Source organism: Hipposideros armiger, unplaced genomic scaffold (assembly GCF_001890085.2).
Source record: "Hipposideros armiger isolate ML-2016 unplaced genomic scaffold, ASM189008v1 scaffold_127, whole genome shotgun sequence".
In the NCBI taxonomy this organism is placed as follows: domain Eukaryota; kingdom Metazoa; phylum Chordata; class Mammalia; order Chiroptera; family Hipposideridae; genus Hipposideros; species Hipposideros armiger.
Window position 1 is genome coordinate 1,573,244 of NW_017731477.1, and position 21,065 is coordinate 1,594,308.

The following is a 21,065-nucleotide window of genomic DNA, read 5'->3' on the forward strand; positions in this document are numbered from 1 at the left end:
AAGGATCCTTTGTAGATATTGAAAAGTCAGAGTATTAGATATTAAAATGGAAACAAATGATCTGTATTTTGGTTAACGTAAGCTTTACTATACGATGTTAAATACCCTCACAACCAGCTGCTTAACTTCTCATTATCTTTTCTATTTATTTCTTATATAAAAGAACATATGCAGCTTGAAGTCCTCCAAAAAGAGTAAGGGGGAAATTCAGTACATCATTTTCAAAAGGTGGCTTAGATAATTTTCAGTATGAAAGAAAATAGTTTGTTAGTTTGGAATGCAGTGTGTGAGAGTTGTGTGCTAGTGAGGTTATCTGGATTATTAACAATGATAAAAATAATCAAAGTAGTTGATATTTAGGTCCAAGACTTCAAGGTATAAATGAAACAAATATTTAGGAAAAAGAGCACATTTTTAGAAGTAAATATTAGTATGTGTGAATGTTTAGGGACATAAAATAACACAATGTAGATACAATGGAAATACCCATGAATAAAATAGCACTTTTGAACTCAGAAATAAATGCTCCTAGGGTGGCTTATGGTGTTGCTGCTAAATATTTTAAGAAATGCAAGAGTTATTTATTGAACTTAAGGTAACATCTTCTGACTACTGACTGACTGAGTTAGTGATGGAGCTCTAATATTAAAGTGGATCATACTATGTACATTTTTAAAGCATAAGAAATTATGAAGTACATTACTCAAGAACTTCAATTTAATTCCACAAGCATTTATGCAGCATCTACTGTGTATAATACACTGCACTCCAGGGTAGATTCAAGCGTTGTTAAGTCCTGAAGCTTATATAATTTGAGGACTCCTCTATAAAGAAAAAGAATTACATATTCAAATTTAGACACAGAAAGAGACCCATGTAAGCAAGGGACCCCGAAGCCTAAGCTTCAATAACTTCACAGTATATATATGTCTTTGACTATAATAGCTGCTGAGGGAAATCAGAGACAACTAAGACATAATCCCACCCTTGTTCAAGCTTAGAGTGAAATCTATGCTAACCGTCAAGAATATTCTTGTAAAAAAATGAGAAAAATGTATAAACAGGCTTTGATCACCTAGTGAAATAATTTTGAATTTTTTCTCATTTAAAAATCATCTTTATTACACGTCACTATAGAGGACAAAGTTGTATCACAGTCTGAGATAAAGAACGTCATTTCTTATATAGGAGAATTCTCTTTTATTCCTTGCATATATATAGCCGATTACATAAATCCTTCAGTGATGTGTTACAGCTACCATTATTACAACAGGTGGAATTGACAAGCCATGCTTACTGTTGACTTTCTTTCACCTCAAGTAACTGTCAACAGATGGTAGTGATGATCTGTTATGCAATAGGGCACAAATGATAAAGGTCCCGTTTCCTGTGACCTTTAAAGACATTAGAAAAATCTTCTCAACATGCCATTCTGCATTGAAAATAATTACACGAATATTTAATTTTACTCTCTATGAAAGGTGATATTGCATCAGAGATACAAACCGTTGCAGATTTAAAATAAAAACCTGAGCACAATAGCACTGATCCATCTACTCATTCATTCATTCATTCATTCATCCATTGAACTGAGAGTCTCCTAAGTTCCAAATACTCGGGGGTATAGTGGTGAGTAAGATGGACATGTTCCTGTTATGGAACCTACAGTCTTGTGGGGAAAACAATCAACAGTAGTCCCTTAATAGGTTTCTAAAATTCTAATATTCTTTAAGTAGAAGGCTACAAATATGTACCAAGATTTATTTTTATTTCTATTATTGCTCAAAAGAAACTGGTTTTAGATTAATATTTTTTACATTTAGTTATTTTATATTTGACTCATTAATCTATTCAACAATTAACTTCCAGAATCTTCCAATTTGTTCTTCTTTAATGTACATTGTTATCTTCTCTTTTGAATTGGAGTAAAGAATCGCTCCCTTAGTCTGTCCTGAGATACTGAAATTAAAATTCATAAGATGAATAACTGGAGAGAACATTTTATCCTAAACACTGGCTCAGTTTGCTCCATCATATATGGTGCTATCTACCTTTCTTCATTTCTTTTCTTGATCAACCCTGTTTATAATTTACATTCTTTTATCTCCTCCAAATATCAGGATAGTGTGTCTAAAGTTTCCTTTAGATAGTTTTCTTTAAGGAACACAACCCCTTCCTTGTTCCATGGCATTAGAGTCATTGAAACAGCATATTTAGCATCTATTTAAGCATATTTAAAACTATTTTAAGGAACTAATGGTAATGTTTGCATTTGTTGACTTGTAAGATAAAATAGAAATTGATGTCTGAATGTAACTCTCTTCCTAGATCCATGAAATTGCTTAACATTAAGTGCAAATGATTTAGTTTAAATGTTGTTTTCTTTATAAAACTTCCTGTTGTGAAAGGAAGAGATTGGCCAGTGACCCAAATTCACAACATAACTTACACCTGTGACACACAGGAACAAGTTTGTAATCACCTGAGTAATAACAAATTTGTGAAAATAATGCTTATGGACAAACAAAGTTTTAGAAACTACATTGAAAATTCATTTAGAAGGATTTAAGTGGATATTATATTCATTAAAATATTTAAAGGGATGTACTTTTCTTCTTCATGGATTCATACTTCTTAGACATAAACACCAGATCTGGAACATTGCCTGAATCTGTGGACTTTAATTTGTACAAGTGAGGTATATTTTGAGCTGGTTAAGTCAATACATCGAATGTGTTGATAACTCAGATATTTCATTAACTTTCGTTTTTATGGCCCATTAAAAACAGTTGTGTGAATCCCTAGAACAATAATTAAATCATAATTTTTCTTAATTTTCAAATTATTGTTATGTGATGCACAGATTAGTCATTGACTATTGTCTTTTACTTTTTTTTCAGTTAAAGAAGCCTTAAGCCCTATGAAATTTAACAGATGGGGTCTCCCAGAAGTAGATCCAGAAACTATGCAAACCAGTGAACCATGGGTGTTTGCAGGTGGTGATATTGTTGGCATGGCTAACACAACAGTGGAATCAGTGAATGATGGAAAGCAAGCTTCTTGGTTCATTCACAAATATATACAGGTAGGCATTTGCAATCCATTTCAGTTAATTTTTTCCAATGGATAAGTACTTCTTTATTTTTGCTACTCATTCATATGAACATTTCTATAAGGTATATAATAACTATATATGAAATAGGTCACATATGTATTTACTTGGGTAACATGTTTTAAATGTGGACTGAATAGCAGAACTGTTTCATTGCGATTTCATTGTATATTTCTACCAGTGGAATGCCATGAAGTTATTAGCCCTACAGTGTTCAAAATACTTACCAATGGCTTAAAGACACAGATAATACATGTATCAAATGTGAGGGGTACAATGTAATAGGAAATGGAATCTATATTCCTAATGATCCTGCACAGTATAGAAAGCTATGTTGCCTATTCATTCAGATCAGATGAGTTCCTATCCACTGTCCACCAAATTGTATGTGCCTAATTGAAGAGAAAACAAATATTTTATAAATTTCAATTGCAGGTTTTTTTTCACTATTTAGTTTTATGGTACAAATGTAGAATGTAAAAATGATAAACTATAAAGTTGAACATGCTCTTGTACAATAACTGTATGGTCTTGGGGGAAAAACTATAACTACTAATATTAGATCTCAGTTGTCTTACTTTTTAATGAAATGCTTCATTTTCTTCTTGCTGTATAATTTAATTCAATTTAGCTACAGTGACCTCATTTACATGAAGGGTTTCTGGAAAAGTTTGCTTTTGTTAATAAAATTCGAATTTTTTCACCCAATAGGCTTCCTATCTCTCTCTTTTGCTTTCTTTTGTTTGTTTTCACATGCTAACAAAATTCATTTTATCTTTAATACTTCCTTGACTATTGTTCTTCCCTTTGCCATGATCACTTAATCTATTCTCATCCTACTGTTTCTATAAGTTGTGCAAGACTACTTATCTACTAGATAGGGTCTGGACTTAGTACTGATTCCATCATATTTCTTATGTTCAATTCACCTACCTGCTCCCACCTCACCCTGGCATCTCTGAGTAGTGGGGCATAAGATGTTGGGGGTCTGGACCAGAGGGTGGTGTCCCAGAAATGTAGTACTCTAAGAATATATGTAACCAACCTACAGGTTTTGCATAGAGACAAAGATTTAGGAAGCAGTATTTGGGGAGATGACAATCTAAAATTAAGTAAGCCGTCCAAACCAGTCATAAATCAAAATGGACTAGGCTAAGAAGAACAGGGAAAAGTGAAGGCAATTTCAACAGAAACCTGGGAAGGCAAAAGAGACAAGCAGATAGCAGCTCAGGCTCCAAGCTCTGTAGCACTTGTACTCTGGAGTCTCCTTGGCTTAGAAATTCACAGAAAGGGCAGTTCAAAACGAACACCCAGGATGCACTCCTGGTTTAACTCCTTTTGCTCTTTCTGTCCCAAAGCTTATCACCCTGTCTTTTTCTCATTCCACTCTTATTTTCATAGCACTCTCAAGGCTCCCAATGGCACTCCCTCCTGTGTAACTCCTGAATTCGTATCCCCAGAAGGGCATTCTCTCCCATGATCCAGCTGGTACTGAACATCTTCACTTGTGCGTCTATCCTACCTGTCAGATTCACTGGGCATTTCAATGTGGATATACATCATACCTACACCTCAAATTCATTTCTTTTAAATAAATCACACTCTCTCAAACCTGTTCTACTTCTAGTATTTAACATTTCTGATTCCTAGATTCATGTCCCCTAAATCAGTAGTCCTCAGACTTCTAGATCACTCAGACTAATAAAATTTTCAAAATCAATTTGGAAACCAATAGAGGGCTGAGGGCTTCTTATTTTACTGAATAACAGTATTAAAACAAGCACTCAAACTCATGAAATTATAACATGGACTCATATATTAAGAAAAAGGTTCATGAGAAAAGTAGGAAGCAACACAGACTGAGAATAAGAGATACCACTTTAGAAAACACAGTTGAAAGATTCACACACACACACACACACACACACACACACACACACACACACACACACACTTTTCTCATTATAAAACAATGCTATAGTACACACCTTTATTTGTGACCTATCATGTTTCCCCATGTATAAGATGCTCCCATGTATAAGATGCACCTTAATTTTGGGGCCTGAAATTTGAAAAAAAATATATTACATAAAGTTATTGAATTCAAGTTTTATTCATCATAAAATTCATACAACTCCTCATCACTGTCAAAATTTCCAACCATTAGCTTGTCCTCATCTGTGTCTGATGACGAATCACTGTCTTTGTATATTGCCTCGTCCTCAGTGGGAAATGCAAGTGACAAATCTACAACCACTGTATAAGACACACCCAGTTTTTAGACCCCACATTTTTCGAAAAAGGGTGCATCTTATACATGGAGAAATACGGTATTTGTCTAAATTTTCTTCATCTCTCATGTATGTGTCTGGTCAATTCCAGCTCTGTAGAAACTCTTTCATATACTTATTTTAATTTACTTATTTTTTGTGTGAAGTATGGTTTTTGGTTGACCAGACATCTCACTGACCAGTCTATTATCATCTTGAAGAAATGAAAGTGGAATCATCAGATAAGCGAAAAGGCTCTTGTCCTAGTCCTGACGAAACCTAGTGAATGTGTGAATTCAGTTTGCAGGAGTGAAAATGGAGGGAAGGCAGAGAGGCTAAAGAGATTTGAAAGGTAAAATTGAACATGTAGAAAATGGAAGGTGTTGATGTTTTCCCAAAATATTTAACTCCACTTACAGCTTTTAAATTAAAATACATAGAGAATATTTACTATATTTTATGATGATTGTGGTTTTGTAGTGCTTCACAATTGTCATTCAAAGTATTCTTAAGGGTATTTTTCTTTTGACTTTACTTTTTTCTTTTTATTTCCCTAACCCTGATAAAAGTATACTGAAAAAAATGAGCAATTATTTTATGTAGTTACTACTAACTCATGAAAGGAACAAAACAGACTTTTGGGTATGATTTTTTTTAAGTGTACCTGCTTTAAACATACATATCGCTAGGAAAAATCGTGTTCAAAATATAAAATAAAAAATGTGTGACCAATAAGAGTTCTGGATTTGGCTGAAGGATTCAGATTTGTCAAATAAAGTTAAAAATAAAATAGAAATGGAAGAAGGTAGCTACAGTCTCTGCCAGGTAAAATCAACACCTGCACCTGTCTGCCAGTGTGTTGGGTGGAAATTGCTATGTAGTGATAGAATTACAAAGGAACATACAGACAAAGTGGGATTTTTCTTTCTCCATCTTGTCATCAACTCAGTTCTAGCCTCTGTCACCTCTTAAAATTCCCTCCACTTTCTCCCCTGTCAAATCCAATGCCCCACATGGCAGCCAGAGTCATCTTTCTAGAAACAAATTTCATCGTAATTTCCTTATTTAAAACCCTTCAGAGGCTCCTCTTTGCACTCAAGATAAAGCCCAGACTCCTTAGCTTATAATGCCAAATTGAATTTCACCAACATACCAAGATTTCTCATGAATCCCCGCCTTTCCCCTACTCCGCCCATTTCCTCTGTCTGGATTCTACTGATCCTTCAGGTTTTGTTTCTTCCTCATCTTCCAGGAACGTGTTGCTCCCGGTATGTTCTGTAACACCCTAAGTTTCCCTGACTGAAGCCTGCTTACTGGTCTGTCTCTGCGCAAACCAACGACCATGCTTGTTTATTGTATACCCTCAAAATACAAAGTGTATTCCTTATTAAAAATACATAAAGTGAGATCATTCATTTTAAAGGAATTTAAAAAATAGTTATGAAAATGAATGGGTTGTTACATAAGTTTATTAGCACTGTAAATGAATAGTGTTTCCTGACAAATATAGCATTCATTAAGAAAATTTTTTATAATGTTTGAAGTGTATTCATGAATGAAGGTTTATAACATCTTGCCTTATGGTTTACATTAGTTTGCTTGGGGGGAAGCATAACACTAGATAGTGTACTTTAAAAATGATTTAATGCACACAGTATGGTAATAATTCACTCATGCAATCATTGCAACTAGTTATTTAGGGTTTCTTTGTAATATACTTTTTCAGATAAATGTGATTATTTAAAGACATCATGTTGGGATTTCAGTAATTCCCATAGTTGTCTGAGAGAGCTTCATTTAAATTTCATTAGTTGATTTGATCAATTACTACTTATTGAGTAGCAGCTGTTGGGCCCAACACTTGACTTTGGGAGGGTACCCGAGTGAATAAATGAGAAGAGGTATAATATAGTGGTTAGAAATTTGGGCTCTGAAATAAAGCAGATCTGTTTTCAAACCCAGTTCCAACACTTTCAAACTGTGTGACCTTGAGCAAGTGACTTACTGCTCCAAGATGTGGCCTTTTAGGGGTTAATAGACAATTTATTGATAAATGAGCAATAATGTTTTGAGTTGCTACCATATTGGGTTGCAGAGATGATTCTGTAAGAGAATTTATGGAAAGATCTTAGTAGTGAGTCTGAGCAATAAATATTTGTAGTTTGCATTGTGGGTTATTAGAGACCATTCCTTTTGGATTGCTAAAATGATATCAGAGGAAAATTTAAAAAAGAAAATTTGAATAGAAAGACAAAGTGTAGGGTTTTAACAGATGAACATTGAAAGAGGCTATTTTAGGTAATTATAATAGCATTTTATTTAGCCATTCATTTATTCTTCCTTATATGTCTCTCCCTCCATGTCATTTATGTATGGTTTCATTCATTCATTCATTCATTCAATAAACAATAAATTTTTTAAAGTAGGTTTATAATCACTAGGTTTATAAATGTGAATTAAAATATGAAACTTGCCATTAATAATCTTACGGTCTGGTAGGCAAAACAGTTGTGTAAACAGACATCTAATACAATATAATAAATGCAATAATAAAAAATGTAAACTCACAAGGTAGTATGGAAGAGCTACTGACTGATTCTATGTGGATGTGGGTTTCAGGATGTGGAGTCAGCAAAAGCTAACGAATCAAGATACAAATAAAGAGGGAGGATAAGAAAAACTGGAAAAATACTGAATGATTTGAATTGGGTGGAACTTAAAGAGGGCTGCTGGATAAATTGTATCGCTTGCTCGCTCCACAAGGGGTACCCAGATGAGGGTACCAGCTGGCTGAAATCCAGACCAAGCTCCACTCACCAAACAATGGTATCTTTTGTTGTGTGGTTTCTATTCAGAGGAAGGAGTGCCTTCCTTGAATTTTCACAAAAGTACTTTCTACTTGCTCTGTAAGTCTTGCACCTGTGCAACAGTTTCTTTTTATTTCACCAAAAGGCATTCTGGGCTAGCGGAGGCCCTGAATATAGAGAACATATAAGAGAAATGGAAGGAAAGATCTGTAATTACACTGGCATTAGAACATGATGAGAATACCCTGTTTAAGATTTTAATGTGAGGTATATAATGAGGCAGAATGTGGTAGGAATTATGTACCTAAAAAGTGATTGTGTCAGATCTGCTATTAATATAGAGAGGAACATTTCCTAATTTGTCAACATTTCCCTCCATAAGAGTCAATATTTTGTAATATTAAACTTATTCTTTAATTAATATTACTAATCGGTAGCCTAATATGATTTCACCTTAATTTTTGTAATATTATCCTAGTGAAATCCAGGCATAATTTTTTTATTTTTTCACTTGAAAAGAATCACTAAATATCAAAGGTAATTTTGACAGCATACCCAAAAAAAGAAGACTATGTAACTGAAAGAATGACTATAGCTAAACAAAAAATTTTATAAATTTAAAAATGTATTTGTACTTTTACTTACATCTTTCTAATGTATTTATTTAACTCTGTGTGTGTGTGTGTGTGTGTGTGTGTGTGTGTGTGTGTTGTGTGGTCAGATGGATAGATAAAAGGTTCTGTACTAGGAAAAAAATAATTTAACCCCACTGACCTATCATAATGATGTTTGAATTCAAAGATTACCCATGTAAAATAGAGAAAAATATATGACATGACATAATGGAAAACTAAATTTACTACAACCAGTAAACACTAAAGTAGCCAAGGAATAGAGTTCAATTTTGACAAAAATTGTGGGAAAAGACTCATGAAGAAGTGGTCCCTGATTTTTATCCTCCTTGGAACATACCTTTTATATCTACTTGTCAATTATTGTAATAATGCTACTATTTGTTTAGCATCTATTATACATTATACATTTTTTGGTTACAATGACCCTGTGAAGTGGGTCTCATTGTCCTTGTCTCACGGCTTTAAAAAATAGTCTCGAATGATAAAGAAAACTATTCCAGGTCGGTGTCTTGTCAGTAACGAAGGCAGGATTTGAACACAGGCACATCCAGCAAGCATTTTCCCCTGGACTGAACTACTTCCCTGGTACTTTTAACTCTGGATTCTTAGTCTTCCTGACAATCAGCAGCAGTCCTTAACATCTTCCCTATAATATGTGTTAAAATTTAAAAATATAATACCACATTAGAACTTAACCTGAGAGTTTCGCTGTAGTTTGAAATTGAAATTAGAAGATCATGATTGGAGGGTGTAATCTGTGTGAAACTTCATTCTGGTTAAAAATGCGCCTGATCCAGAATGATTAAGTGGATAGGAAAGTTCTAAGAATATGAACAGTTCACATCTCCTAACTTCCAAAGGAAATAGAGGGACAGTTAGCTCAGTTAGTATGAATCAAGTCCTACACCTGATTATTAATTGAGGATAAAAATGAGCCATTTAATTATACCAGTAAATCCAGAACATTCATTAACAATAAATTGGTTAAATCCAGAATATTCATTTAAAAACACAGGAGTGCAAATAAATTCTCTTATCCTATGAAACAAAAATTAATAATTGGTTAATCAGAAAAAGTTAAAATGGGGGACTATAAAAAGGACAGACTTGCAAATCAAGATTGTCATTTTAATTTAAAGCCTATATATGTTTCCTCATTTTCATTCCTCATAAAAAAAAATGTAGTGCCAAGACCTTTTTAATCCAATGGTTGAAGTTCTATCATGTTTCTTATTAAACTTATCTGTAATATATTGTCTATAATTTCTAGCTTTATTTTTAAAGTGGGGCAACACCTTCAAGAAAAAGATATAATATATTCTAGAAAATTGTTTTTATGACATATGGTTGCCATGTAGTCATTGTCTATCCCACACCTACTTTGACAGCAAATTTTTAGTAACATTTTTACCATATCTCTTGAAAACATTTAACTTAGTTTTCACAGAATCACCCCTTTGTTTTTACATTCATATAAATCACCAATTTATGTAATTTGTATTTACTTTTATAACCAACACAAATGGGGTCAGAAGCTTACAACTGACTCTCAATGAGCACATAGCTAACTCAACTGGTGGGAGTAGAAAGTTTGCAGGCACGCAGGGTACTCTACTCCTGACAAAGACTCGGTATTCCTTCGCCATGTTTGTTTGTTTCACACAGGAAAAGGAGAGAAGATATTAATTAGCCCAGTGAATCTGTTAGGTGCAACCAACTTGACTAAGAGAGCCTATAATGTGCCTAGGGTCCTTCTTTACAAAAGCACCAAAGAAATAGCTTAATACCAAGTGTTATTAACTTACCAAAATATAATCATTTAGAAAACTGAGCACTCACTGTGTTCTAGTATGAACATATAATGAATTCAGTAATTAAAGGAGAGGAAAAAGGCTATATGATATCTTATCATGCTGTATTCTTCATTGAAAACAAACTTGGAGATGGAATACAGGCTAAGTTTTTCTAAATTCTAAACCCAGATCCAAAGCACGTTTTTCCTTAAAGTAGTCATGAAAGTACTGTGAAGATCATCTGATAAACATGGGAATTTTTGTCAAATAAAGTCAGTCTAAATAAACAGAAATTATAATGTCAAAACCAACTGGTTTGATTACATCATTAGAGCAATCCTTTAGTCATGTCATTATTCTGTGATTCAGAATTCCATTTTAAATTCACTATCTTTTAGATGCAACATTTAAAAAACCACAATATTTATCACTAGTAGTGGTCAACTAAATTTACATGTTACCATTATGAAAGCACTTGTAGTGGGAGAAACATAAATATTGAGAGACAAAGATAAGAATTATAGTGGAAAGATAAATATGGAATGAACTGGATAGGGATAGAATTTCAAATAAAGGAGAGAATTCATATAGAGCTTATTCAAATATAGGCAAGAAATAAAAAAGAAAAGATCTAGTTTTTCCAGGTGGAATTCATTCGTTGACAATCATACAATTATGAGAAACTGCAAAGGATAAGGAAGGAGACATTGGGACATTAAACATTAAAAAAAAGTTTTGGTTACTATGTGTACAAGTGATTTTAGGAGTCACATTAGTTACAGAATAGTTAGAGTTAGATAGTTCTAGAATATTGTTTATTGACAGCCAGCATTTAAGGTCAACTTTCAACAACAATAAAAAGTTATTTTTTTCACTATTGGTTTAGTTTCAATGTTTCTATTATATACATGAGTTTTTCTAATGCGTGTTCCCAAATGATATTAGTTTTCTTCCTCAAGCTTTATCCTTTATTAAAATATGCTGTATTTTTATAACTGTCCATGTTAAAGGTGCCTGATGCGATTTTGATTATTTCAGTTATGAAGCTATGTTATTCTCTTCAATTTGTCAATCCCTTCTGAAACTAATTTTTGTGGCAAAATTATCTTAGAACAGATATACAAAATACACACATAAATATTCTGGCATCATACTAGATCAAAGTGTCTTTCTGAATCCTATAAGATCACGAAGCACAAGCATCTTTTAAGTTTTAGCTTTCTACAGTGTTTTCCAGCTCAACAGCAAAGCTCATATATTTTAATAAAGTTCCCTAACAGTTAATACGATTCTTCTCAGTTGTATATAGAATGTGGCTATATTTTGAAATAAGTGTTTGTAAAGCTCTTTAAAACTATCGTAAATTCCTTGCCTTGATGATCTACTTTGCTGCTGCTTGAGGTTTTTGTGTATTTTCTTCTGATTCAACAGAGGCACAAAAGAATCACTAGTTGTTGAGAGAACTCAGTATCTCAGAGGACTGGTAATGAGATACAGAGCCTTTAACCTCTTGGCCACTAGTTCAAATCTGCCCTAGGTCATGAGTGACAGAAAGTCATTACCTTCTGATGGCAGTTCAATAGGCTATGTGAAAGAACTTTGTGATTTTAGTACCTGGGAGAGAGAGATTCATGCCATGGTCCTGCCACAGAATGAGCCAGTACAAAATGGGAGTTGTGATTTTAGTTTGAAGAGAAAGGAATCCGATCATGGCTAAGGATTCCATGTCCTTCCTGTGAGCTGAGCCTCCTCCTGGTAAACTTGTTGATGGAATAGCGTGTGAAAGCCGGGCTGGTGCTGGTATTGGTTTGGGATTTGTGACCTCGGCACACTTTCCTAGGAGTCCCTATCTGTCAAGGTTGGTAATGAGGAACAATTCAGCATCACTCACTGATTTCTAAAAAGTGATTTCAGTCCCAGATGGTGATTAATTCAAGATTGAAAGTTACATCATGCATGTCTCTTGTTTTTTCAATGCCCTTCTGCATATATTTTTTAAATCTTTCATTTTCCTTTTTAATCATATTATTAATTTTATCTACATTTGAACATATGACTGAACATTTCGAGAAGCCGATTCATTCCCATCAATCTTTGCTGGAGAAACGTTGAGTTAACAAACAGGAATAGAACATCGTAAGGGCACTGTGAAGATGGGGAATTTGAAATTGAGCACAGTGCTTAAGGATCATTGCTAGAAAAGCCAATTGAATTATGTATGCTCCTATCAGTAAATGAAATCTTTCACCTCCTGTCATTTTTAAGGGTTGAGAATTATGAGAGGGATTTTTGTCTTTCTAGTATCTTTAGTAACCAGTCAGGTTACAAACACTTTCTGATTTGGAGTTTCTTTAAAAGGAATTTATTTCTAAAAAGGAAAAAAGCATATGTTTATACTTGAAATATTTATATGATCACAGCATTCTTACTAATGGAATATTTACAATTTTATTTTATATTGCACTCCATGATTTTCAAAATGAACCCACATTGTTGGATTCTAACAATTTTAAATCTTTAATAATTTTTATGATGTGAAAATAACACCTAAAGAATGATGGGAACTGTGCCTCATGTTAAAGATTTCTGCTCTGGACAAAGATGAACAGTTGCTAAAAATATGACAGTCTGGGATTTTAGAAAACAAACTTAGAAGAACTTATCCATATCCAAGTCTCTGTTGCTTAGAAGACCTTCTGTGCCAACTTTAAATAAAAGACACTTGTTATCATTATCATTTCTGAAAATATCACTGTAATTCCACATCTTCAAAGGCATTCTTTTGCCCTGAAATATACCAGTGTTTTCTACACTATCTGAAGAACTATGATTTGAGAATTAGAAATTTAAATTGCACAGGCTTCATATTAGAGTATTTCCGTTACCCTTTGCAGGTTTTGAGGCAGCTTAGTCGACCTTACAATCTCCCCAGGAAGCTAATGGGAAAGCCTTGCAGCAATCTTCACAGGAAAGTTTCCAAATGTCAAGTGTCATCTTTCCAGCTGTTAGATGAATGGGTAGCCAAGAGGCATTTATTTGGGTGTGCAGCCCCTGTGAAATCTGGGTGAGGCAGGAGAACAGGCTCTAATTTGGCAGTTAGTTTACCAGCATGGGTATAGTGACAAATCTCCTAGCCAGGCAAACGACTTCCTTTTGTGGGTTTAATGATTGGCGGCCAACTGCAGTGTTCTTGCACTTAGAGAATAAAAGTGCCTTAAAGGGGGGAAGGGAGAGTCATCGATATGTCATATTAATTTTTGAATCATCCTCTGCTTAACATAAAAAGTCTTATCCACAGTGCTTGCTTCTACTTCTCTAAACCCCTCTCTTCAACTGAGAAAAGGTAGGGCTTTTCAAATGACAACCATATTATTGGGTCGTCAGAAAAGTCATGACGTACTTTTCTATGTTTTTCGTTGCAAAAATGTGACATGACTTTTCCGACAACCCAATAAAATCTTGAATCCTATTGAAAAAGCGTCCTTCAGTTTAAGATATAATGCAAACTCTTTAATTCCTATGTTAATAGAAGATTGATATAAATCATTGGCCACTGTAGGGTTGAAAAACAATGAATATCAATAAAAATTCACTTTTAAATCATAATGGATTCAGTTTGAGATAGTGATAGACTCCAAAAAATAATATTGAATATGTCATGGCTAAATGCTGTTTCCATGCTAAATTTTTCTACTTGGTCAGGATCACCGTATTGATAAAACTTCAGCCCGATTTCTTATTGGGAAACTGGACCTTGAGACTGAACTAAAATCAGAAGTGCATAGGAGAAATAAAGTTAAATTTACTTATAGTCATTAAAAAACGAAGTCTATTTCAAGTGCTTATAAATAAACATACAGTTAACTCTCTAGTACCATCTACATACATTTCTTCTTTGATGGTACATTCAGGTTAATTTTTTGTATACTCCCGAGCTAATATTTTTTAAATAATTATTAAGTATCAGAGACATGACATTCCTTCTATTAAAAATCCTATTTTTAATCATGTGTAGCTTTTTGTATATGAAGGGGAATTTGTTTTTTATAACGTCTGTATGTTTTAAAAGGACACCAAGGGAAAAAAGAATCCTATATCTAATGAAACTATCAAAACAAAATTCATTGGTGATAGGGGAAGAAAATACCACGGCTAAGAAGTAATTTTAATGCCTCTTACTGACTTTGTATAGGGTTCCAAAACTTTATTAAATGGCAGCGTTTGACCTGAAAAGTAATTTAAAATGAAATTGTCTCCATGAAGGCAGAATATTTCCTTACTAATATAGCAGTAGATTACTACTTCAGGCAGATGAGTCAAGATTAGAATGGGTAGAAAACAATAACTCTGAAAAATCTGATCGGTGACATACAGAACCTGACCTCAGTGTGTGCTGATGGAATATGAAAGAAATTAGCCACTGCAGTGTCACTTGGTCCACGTGGGCGATAGGTGTTAAGAACTCCATGCCTAACCTCCAACACCTTGATGACTGGGGCTATATGGCAGTAATGCCAATATCACAGTAGAACAAAGCACAGAAAACCTTTAGTTTGCTGGGGGGAGATTCAAATGCAAAGTCACTCAATTAGGAATTTTATCCAAAATTGTGTTCCTGTGCATTCAGTGATTTGGTCAAGTTGAGTCTTCTACAAGTTGTAAAGGATCAGATTGAAAAATATTCAAATTTGGGATGTGTAATTGAAGCCCATGTCTAGTTTTTAATTATGACTCATTAATTCTGCTTTTGGACCTTTAGGAATGCCATGTTGCCTTTTGGTTTTCTCACTTACGGCCCTGAGACAGTACATTGTAGTCACAGAGGTGGAGTTCCAGGCAAGCATTTAAAAAGTTTTAAAATCTCAGATACAATATCTTGAGCCTCACTATCTCCATCCATAAAAATAACAAAATTATAATTTTTTTATGGTTCTGAAACCCAAATAATGTATGTTAAAAATAAAAAAGTAATTTATTCAATACACATTACATGGAAGTTATCTTTTAACAGTCTTAATATTCCCATTATACTCAAAATAGCCTCTTTCCACACACCTCTCCCCACCCCCCACCCCATTTTGCGAATTAAATAACCTATGCTGAAGTTGGTTAATATGATTATGTCCCTGGAGGTCATTTGATTCAACCACTTAACATATTGGTCAGGAATCTGAGGAACAGATTTTAGAGGAGAGTAAACTCAAGTAATGAAAGAATTCATTCAGGAGACTACAACAATAGAAATCATCCAGGAGAATAGAATAAAGGGTTTTAAAATAAATATGTTAGATATCCTCAAAGAGATAAAGATGTCAATATGATCCACAAAAAAGAACAGGAAAAATAGAACTTTCTTAAGATGTTTGAACTAGGTAATGGCCATTCTGGGGCTAGAACCCGTTTGTTCTCTCTCAGACCTTGAGTTCTTTTCAATTGCCACATTGCCTGTTCCTCATGGGATTCTCTTTGGTTGAGCTTCTGCTGAACATGTGGAAGACAGGACACATGGGTAAGTCCTGCCAGTCATCAGAGAACTCAGCCAAAGTGGGGGTGAGAACAATGGTACTGAACATTTGAAATCCATGTAACTAGGCCTCAGAATTATCTTATATCATTTTTGGATCATTTCTCATATATATTATAATCACTGTATGCCAGACAATATTCCACTGGAATGCAGCTTTCAAACTGATTTTTTGTTGTTGTTGTTGTGTGGTATCCTTGGTACCTAGAACAGTGCCTACCTCTTAGTAAGTGGTTGGCCAATAAAATGCCCCCTTATGGCAGGCACATGATAAATACGGTTGAAAAATTGAATATATTGAGGAAATGTTTTAGATTACAGGACACCTGAGGTGAAGGAAGCAGAGTTTACAAATTCACGTGGCTCTGGTGATAAAGACTACTTTAGACTGCTAAAACAGGTGATGGAGATGGAAGGATGAAAATGAGTATACCAGTGCCTTATGTTTCTTCTGGTTTGATCCTCATAATCATCATTCATAAAAGCTGTTTCAAAGATGAGACAAATGAGTTTTAAAAAAGCCTAACTGACGTGCTTTGGGTCACAAAGTGACCTCTGAGCAACTACACTGGTTTTCTCCCTGCACCCTGTCTCTGCCTTAGCCTATATTGGAGGCTTCTCCTCCCGGCAATACAAGGGTTAATAGGTCAACACAAGAGCAGGTATTGCCTGGTAGGTTGTTGACTTACAATTTTGAGCTTTTATTTCCAAGTCTTAATATTTAACATTGCTGCTGTCGCCTTTCTTAAATGTCAGCTTCTTTTATTTACCTTCATCACTCTCACCTTGACCGTACTGCTGCCTTTGTGCTACGTGGATTTGCTGTCAGGCACCGCCCTGTGCTCGTTGGTCACTGGGTTTCTCTCACTCAAGTCACTGACATTCTGTCAGCCGTGTCACCACCTTTGTCCCTGGGTCTGTGGATATGGCAATTGTTACCTTCTTGATTGACACTTTTTGAAATTTGTCAACATGTTATTTATTTTTTTGTGGGGGAGGGGGTCCATGGCTAACTTATAAGCCATTCCTTAAAGTTAATTTACTACCTTTTAACAGACCCTTTGGGTTGTATGACATAGAGCCTGTGTAATAGTCTATGTGCTGTTTTCATAATTGATTATATTATAATTAGTAAAAGGTAAAAGAAACCAATGTTATTGCTGAAGCTCAACTGATAAATTGGGCCATTCATGACAAAGTTATAAAGACAGTATACCAAAACTCTGCTGATACATGCATAACTCTGCTCACCTCCTTCTGGTATCTGCTCAGACGTTATTTTATTAATGAAGCCTCCATGGGTAGCTGATGGAAAACTTTTCTGACCCCAGACACACTGCTTCCAGACCCACATACTCTGCATTCTGTGTCTGAGGACAAGCCACTTACATACACACTATGCTGGGTTCCTGGATCCAATTCCAGTGTGTGTGTGTCAGAAGCGATAAATTCCCCACACCACCAAGTGATGCTCGGGATATTGGGGGTCCTACAATTTAACTCAATTATGACACTATCTACTTGGAGATAGTATCAGGTCCCACAGATAAGGGGCCAATCGTACAAGACTGCCCCCCTCTCTTTCCCCACTTCAGATGCCAGTTACACCTGTGCTTCTGACCAACCTGCTATATATTGGAGGTACCAATGACGCCCTCTAACTCAGACATCAATCACAAGTCCAGGTACTTCTGACTGACCAACTGGCTTCCATGTCCTCTCCAATAACATCACTTTCCCCACATGCCCATGTGGTCACCAACACAGAATCTCTCCAAGCCTGTCCTTTTGGGTTTTTATGGATGCTTCATTACATAGGCATGACCCCCAGCCCGTCTCTCCTCCCCGGAGGTCAGGGTGTCAGGCAAGTGGGACTGAAATTTCCACTTGCAACCAGTTGTTGGTTCTCTAGCAACCAGCCCCCATTTTGGGGGGTTTTCCAAGAGTCACCTCATTAATGTGACATAGACACCTTCACTGCTTTTATCACTTAGCAAATTCCAAGGGTTTCGGAAGCAGATACAGGATGAAGACTAAATATATGTTTCTTATAAATCACAATATCACACACACACACACACACACACACACACACACACACACACACATACACACTCATCTGTTTTTGTCTGTCTCCTTCCTCCCCTCACCATTGCTTTGTAATATAAGACCCATGAAACCAGAAAATGTACTTTTGTTTACTGCTGTGTACCTAGCACCTGGTCACAATGCCTACTATCTAGTAGGCACTTCATAAATATTGTTAAAAAATTGAATATGCTGAGGAAACATTTTAGATCACAAAATGCATGAGCTTCAGGAAGCACATTTATAAATTCACTTGGTTCATTGGTATTTCTACTTTAGGTTGCTGCCTTTGCTCAGGCTGCCACAACAAAAATACGACAGACTGGGTGGCTTTCAATACCAGAAATTTGTTTTCTCATAGTTCTAGAAGCCTGAGATTAGGGTGCCAGCATGATTGGGTTCTGGTGAGAGCTGTCTTCCTGGCTTGTAGATGGTAACTTCTTGCTGTGTCTTCATATGGGAGAGAGAGGGAGGGGAAGGGAGGGGAGGAGGGGAGAGAGAGGGAGAGGGAGAATGGGCAGCTAGCTGTCTGGTCTCTTCTTATAAGGGCACTAATCCCATCATGAGGGCCTCACCTGCATGATCTCATCCGAACTTAAGTAACTCCCAAATTCTCCCTCTCCAAATACTATCACTTTGGGAGTTGGGGCTTTAGGATTTAGGGGAAATGCAATTCAGTCCATAGCAGTTGCTAAAGGAGCTGGAACTTGGCACTGGGAGTAAAGTTTACATAGAAATAGAAGAACAAAAAAAGAGCAAGCCAGGTAGAGAGAATAGCAAGTGCAAACACCCAGGGAAAGATAAGAGTTTGCTGGGAGTCACATGTGACTGATAGGTGTGTTTACATAGAGAGTGGCATAAGATAAGTTTGGATAGGGGCACAGGACCAGATTATGAGGGATTTTGTAGGCTACAATATAGAGTTTGAATATTAACAAAATACAATGAGAAACTAAGGAAAAGTTGTAAACAATCAAATTTGTGTTTTTAAAAGGCTACTCTGGTGCAAAGTAAAGAGTGGATTCCTATAGGAGGGAAGGAAAATGGGGAAACCAGTAAGAAATAGTTCCAGTAGAGTTAATGGTGGCAATGAGAATGGATAAAAGTGTAAGGATTTATGTATTTTGGAGACGGAGTCATTAGACTTGCTGGTGAAAGGGAGAGTGGGAAATGATGCACAGGGTTTGGCTTAAGCTGGATGAATGGCAGTGTCATAAAATAAATGGGGACAACTGAAGGAGGAATTTCTGCATGATAACTACGTCAAGTTGCTTAAGAGCTGATAGCTGGAGTGGTGGTGGAGATTAGAAGGAGAAAAAGATCACATAGATTGAATTAATATCATTTAATTTTGTATAGCCTTATTCTACAATATTAATATTGTAGCTCAGGTTACAAATGTCTTATTAAGAGCAATGCAATACATCCTTTAAAGATGTGAATAAAATGGTATCATTATTTTTTAGAAACTTTTCTATAGCCTTGTATCTTTTCTAAAATTTTCATTACAAATAGTAATCTCTCAAAATGGAGAAATGAAATCTGATTTAATGTTATAATTATAAGCAGTGTACCTAGGCTTTTCCACCATGGAAGCAGCTAATCCAAATTAATTTCTGCTTTACAAGTTTTTTCCCTCAATAGGTATTTCTTCAAAGGGTGAAGTAACTGAGCTGGAGTTAATTAATGCATTAATCCATCCTATGAATTAATCTAGCCATAAGCAGCTACACAATGCTATTTATCCTTTGCCTTAGAATAATCCTAGAATGGATGCTCCTAGAGCAGCTGTACCCCAAGATAGGGGCCATTGTAGTTATGTCACAATGGAATATAAATAAAATGAGTAAGTAAAAGCTGTTTGATGATTTTAAATTAGACAGAACAGAGTGTTGGTTATTTTCTCTTCTTCAGTCGAATATAACACTACCTATAGTCTTGCTTTTAACAGTGCTTTTTAAAAAAATTTTCATTCTAGTAAAGCAAATTAGGGAAAAATGAAAATTGGGATACATAATTATGATGTGATTTGCTTTTTCCCAACAACACAACCATTATACATGCAAATTTCTCTGTCTATAATTCCATAACCCAGCCAGGTATAATAGAAGACTACCAGTGATAAAGAATAATAATGTAATAATAGGCCATTGTTGCTTGATTGTATTTGTTTTTATTTCCATTCTCAAATGAAAGGCATTACAATTGATTATTAATATCTAAATGGCATAAACTTTATTTTTGATAATAGAGTTTTCAGTGTTTGTGTATATTTTGTGTGTATGTGTACACGGTGTGTGTGTGGGTGTGGGTGTGTGTGTGTGTGTGTGTTCAGCGAACTATCATGAATAATTTTCAGGTCAGTTTCCTATTTTGAGGACATTAATACTTTAGAAAAGCAATGTTTATGTACATAGGGGCAGCTTGCTATAATATAGTAAATGTAAGCTTTGAATTCAGGTCTTACTCTATCACTTAGGAGCTGCTTATCTTTGGACAAGTTGTTTATTTTCTGTGAGCCTCACTTTCCTCATCTTAATAGGGGAATAATGGCTAACTTGAAGAGTTGTAATCAAAAAAATAATAAGTACAAAACACTTGTCACTGGGTCTGGCATAAGTATTATTTACAAATAGACAAGTGTCTTGTTGATTTTGAGAATAAAATAAGCATCCTACTTTTACACTAGAACTTGGCATTCGGATAATGTACTGATGGTCGTCAGAATTGATACCTTAAAACAGCGGTTCTCAACCTTCCTAATGCCGCGACCCCTTAATACAGTTCCTCATGTTGTGGTGACCCCCAACCATACAATTATTTTCGTTGCTACTCT

The 21,065-nt window shown here is 35.2% G+C and overlaps 1 protein-coding gene across 1 annotated transcript in view; it reads left to right on the forward strand.

Moving 5' to 3' along the window:
• Positions 1-21,065, forward strand: part of DPYD (dihydropyrimidine dehydrogenase) — an 870,205-nt gene that overhangs the window by 411,681 nt on the left and 437,459 nt on the right. Inside the window, exon 15 of the mRNA XM_019648865.1 lies at positions 2,901-3,085. Within this exon, the coding sequence (XP_019504410.1) occupies positions 2,901-3,085 (185 nt within the window). The remainder of the gene's footprint in view (positions 1-2,900; positions 3,086-21,065) is intronic.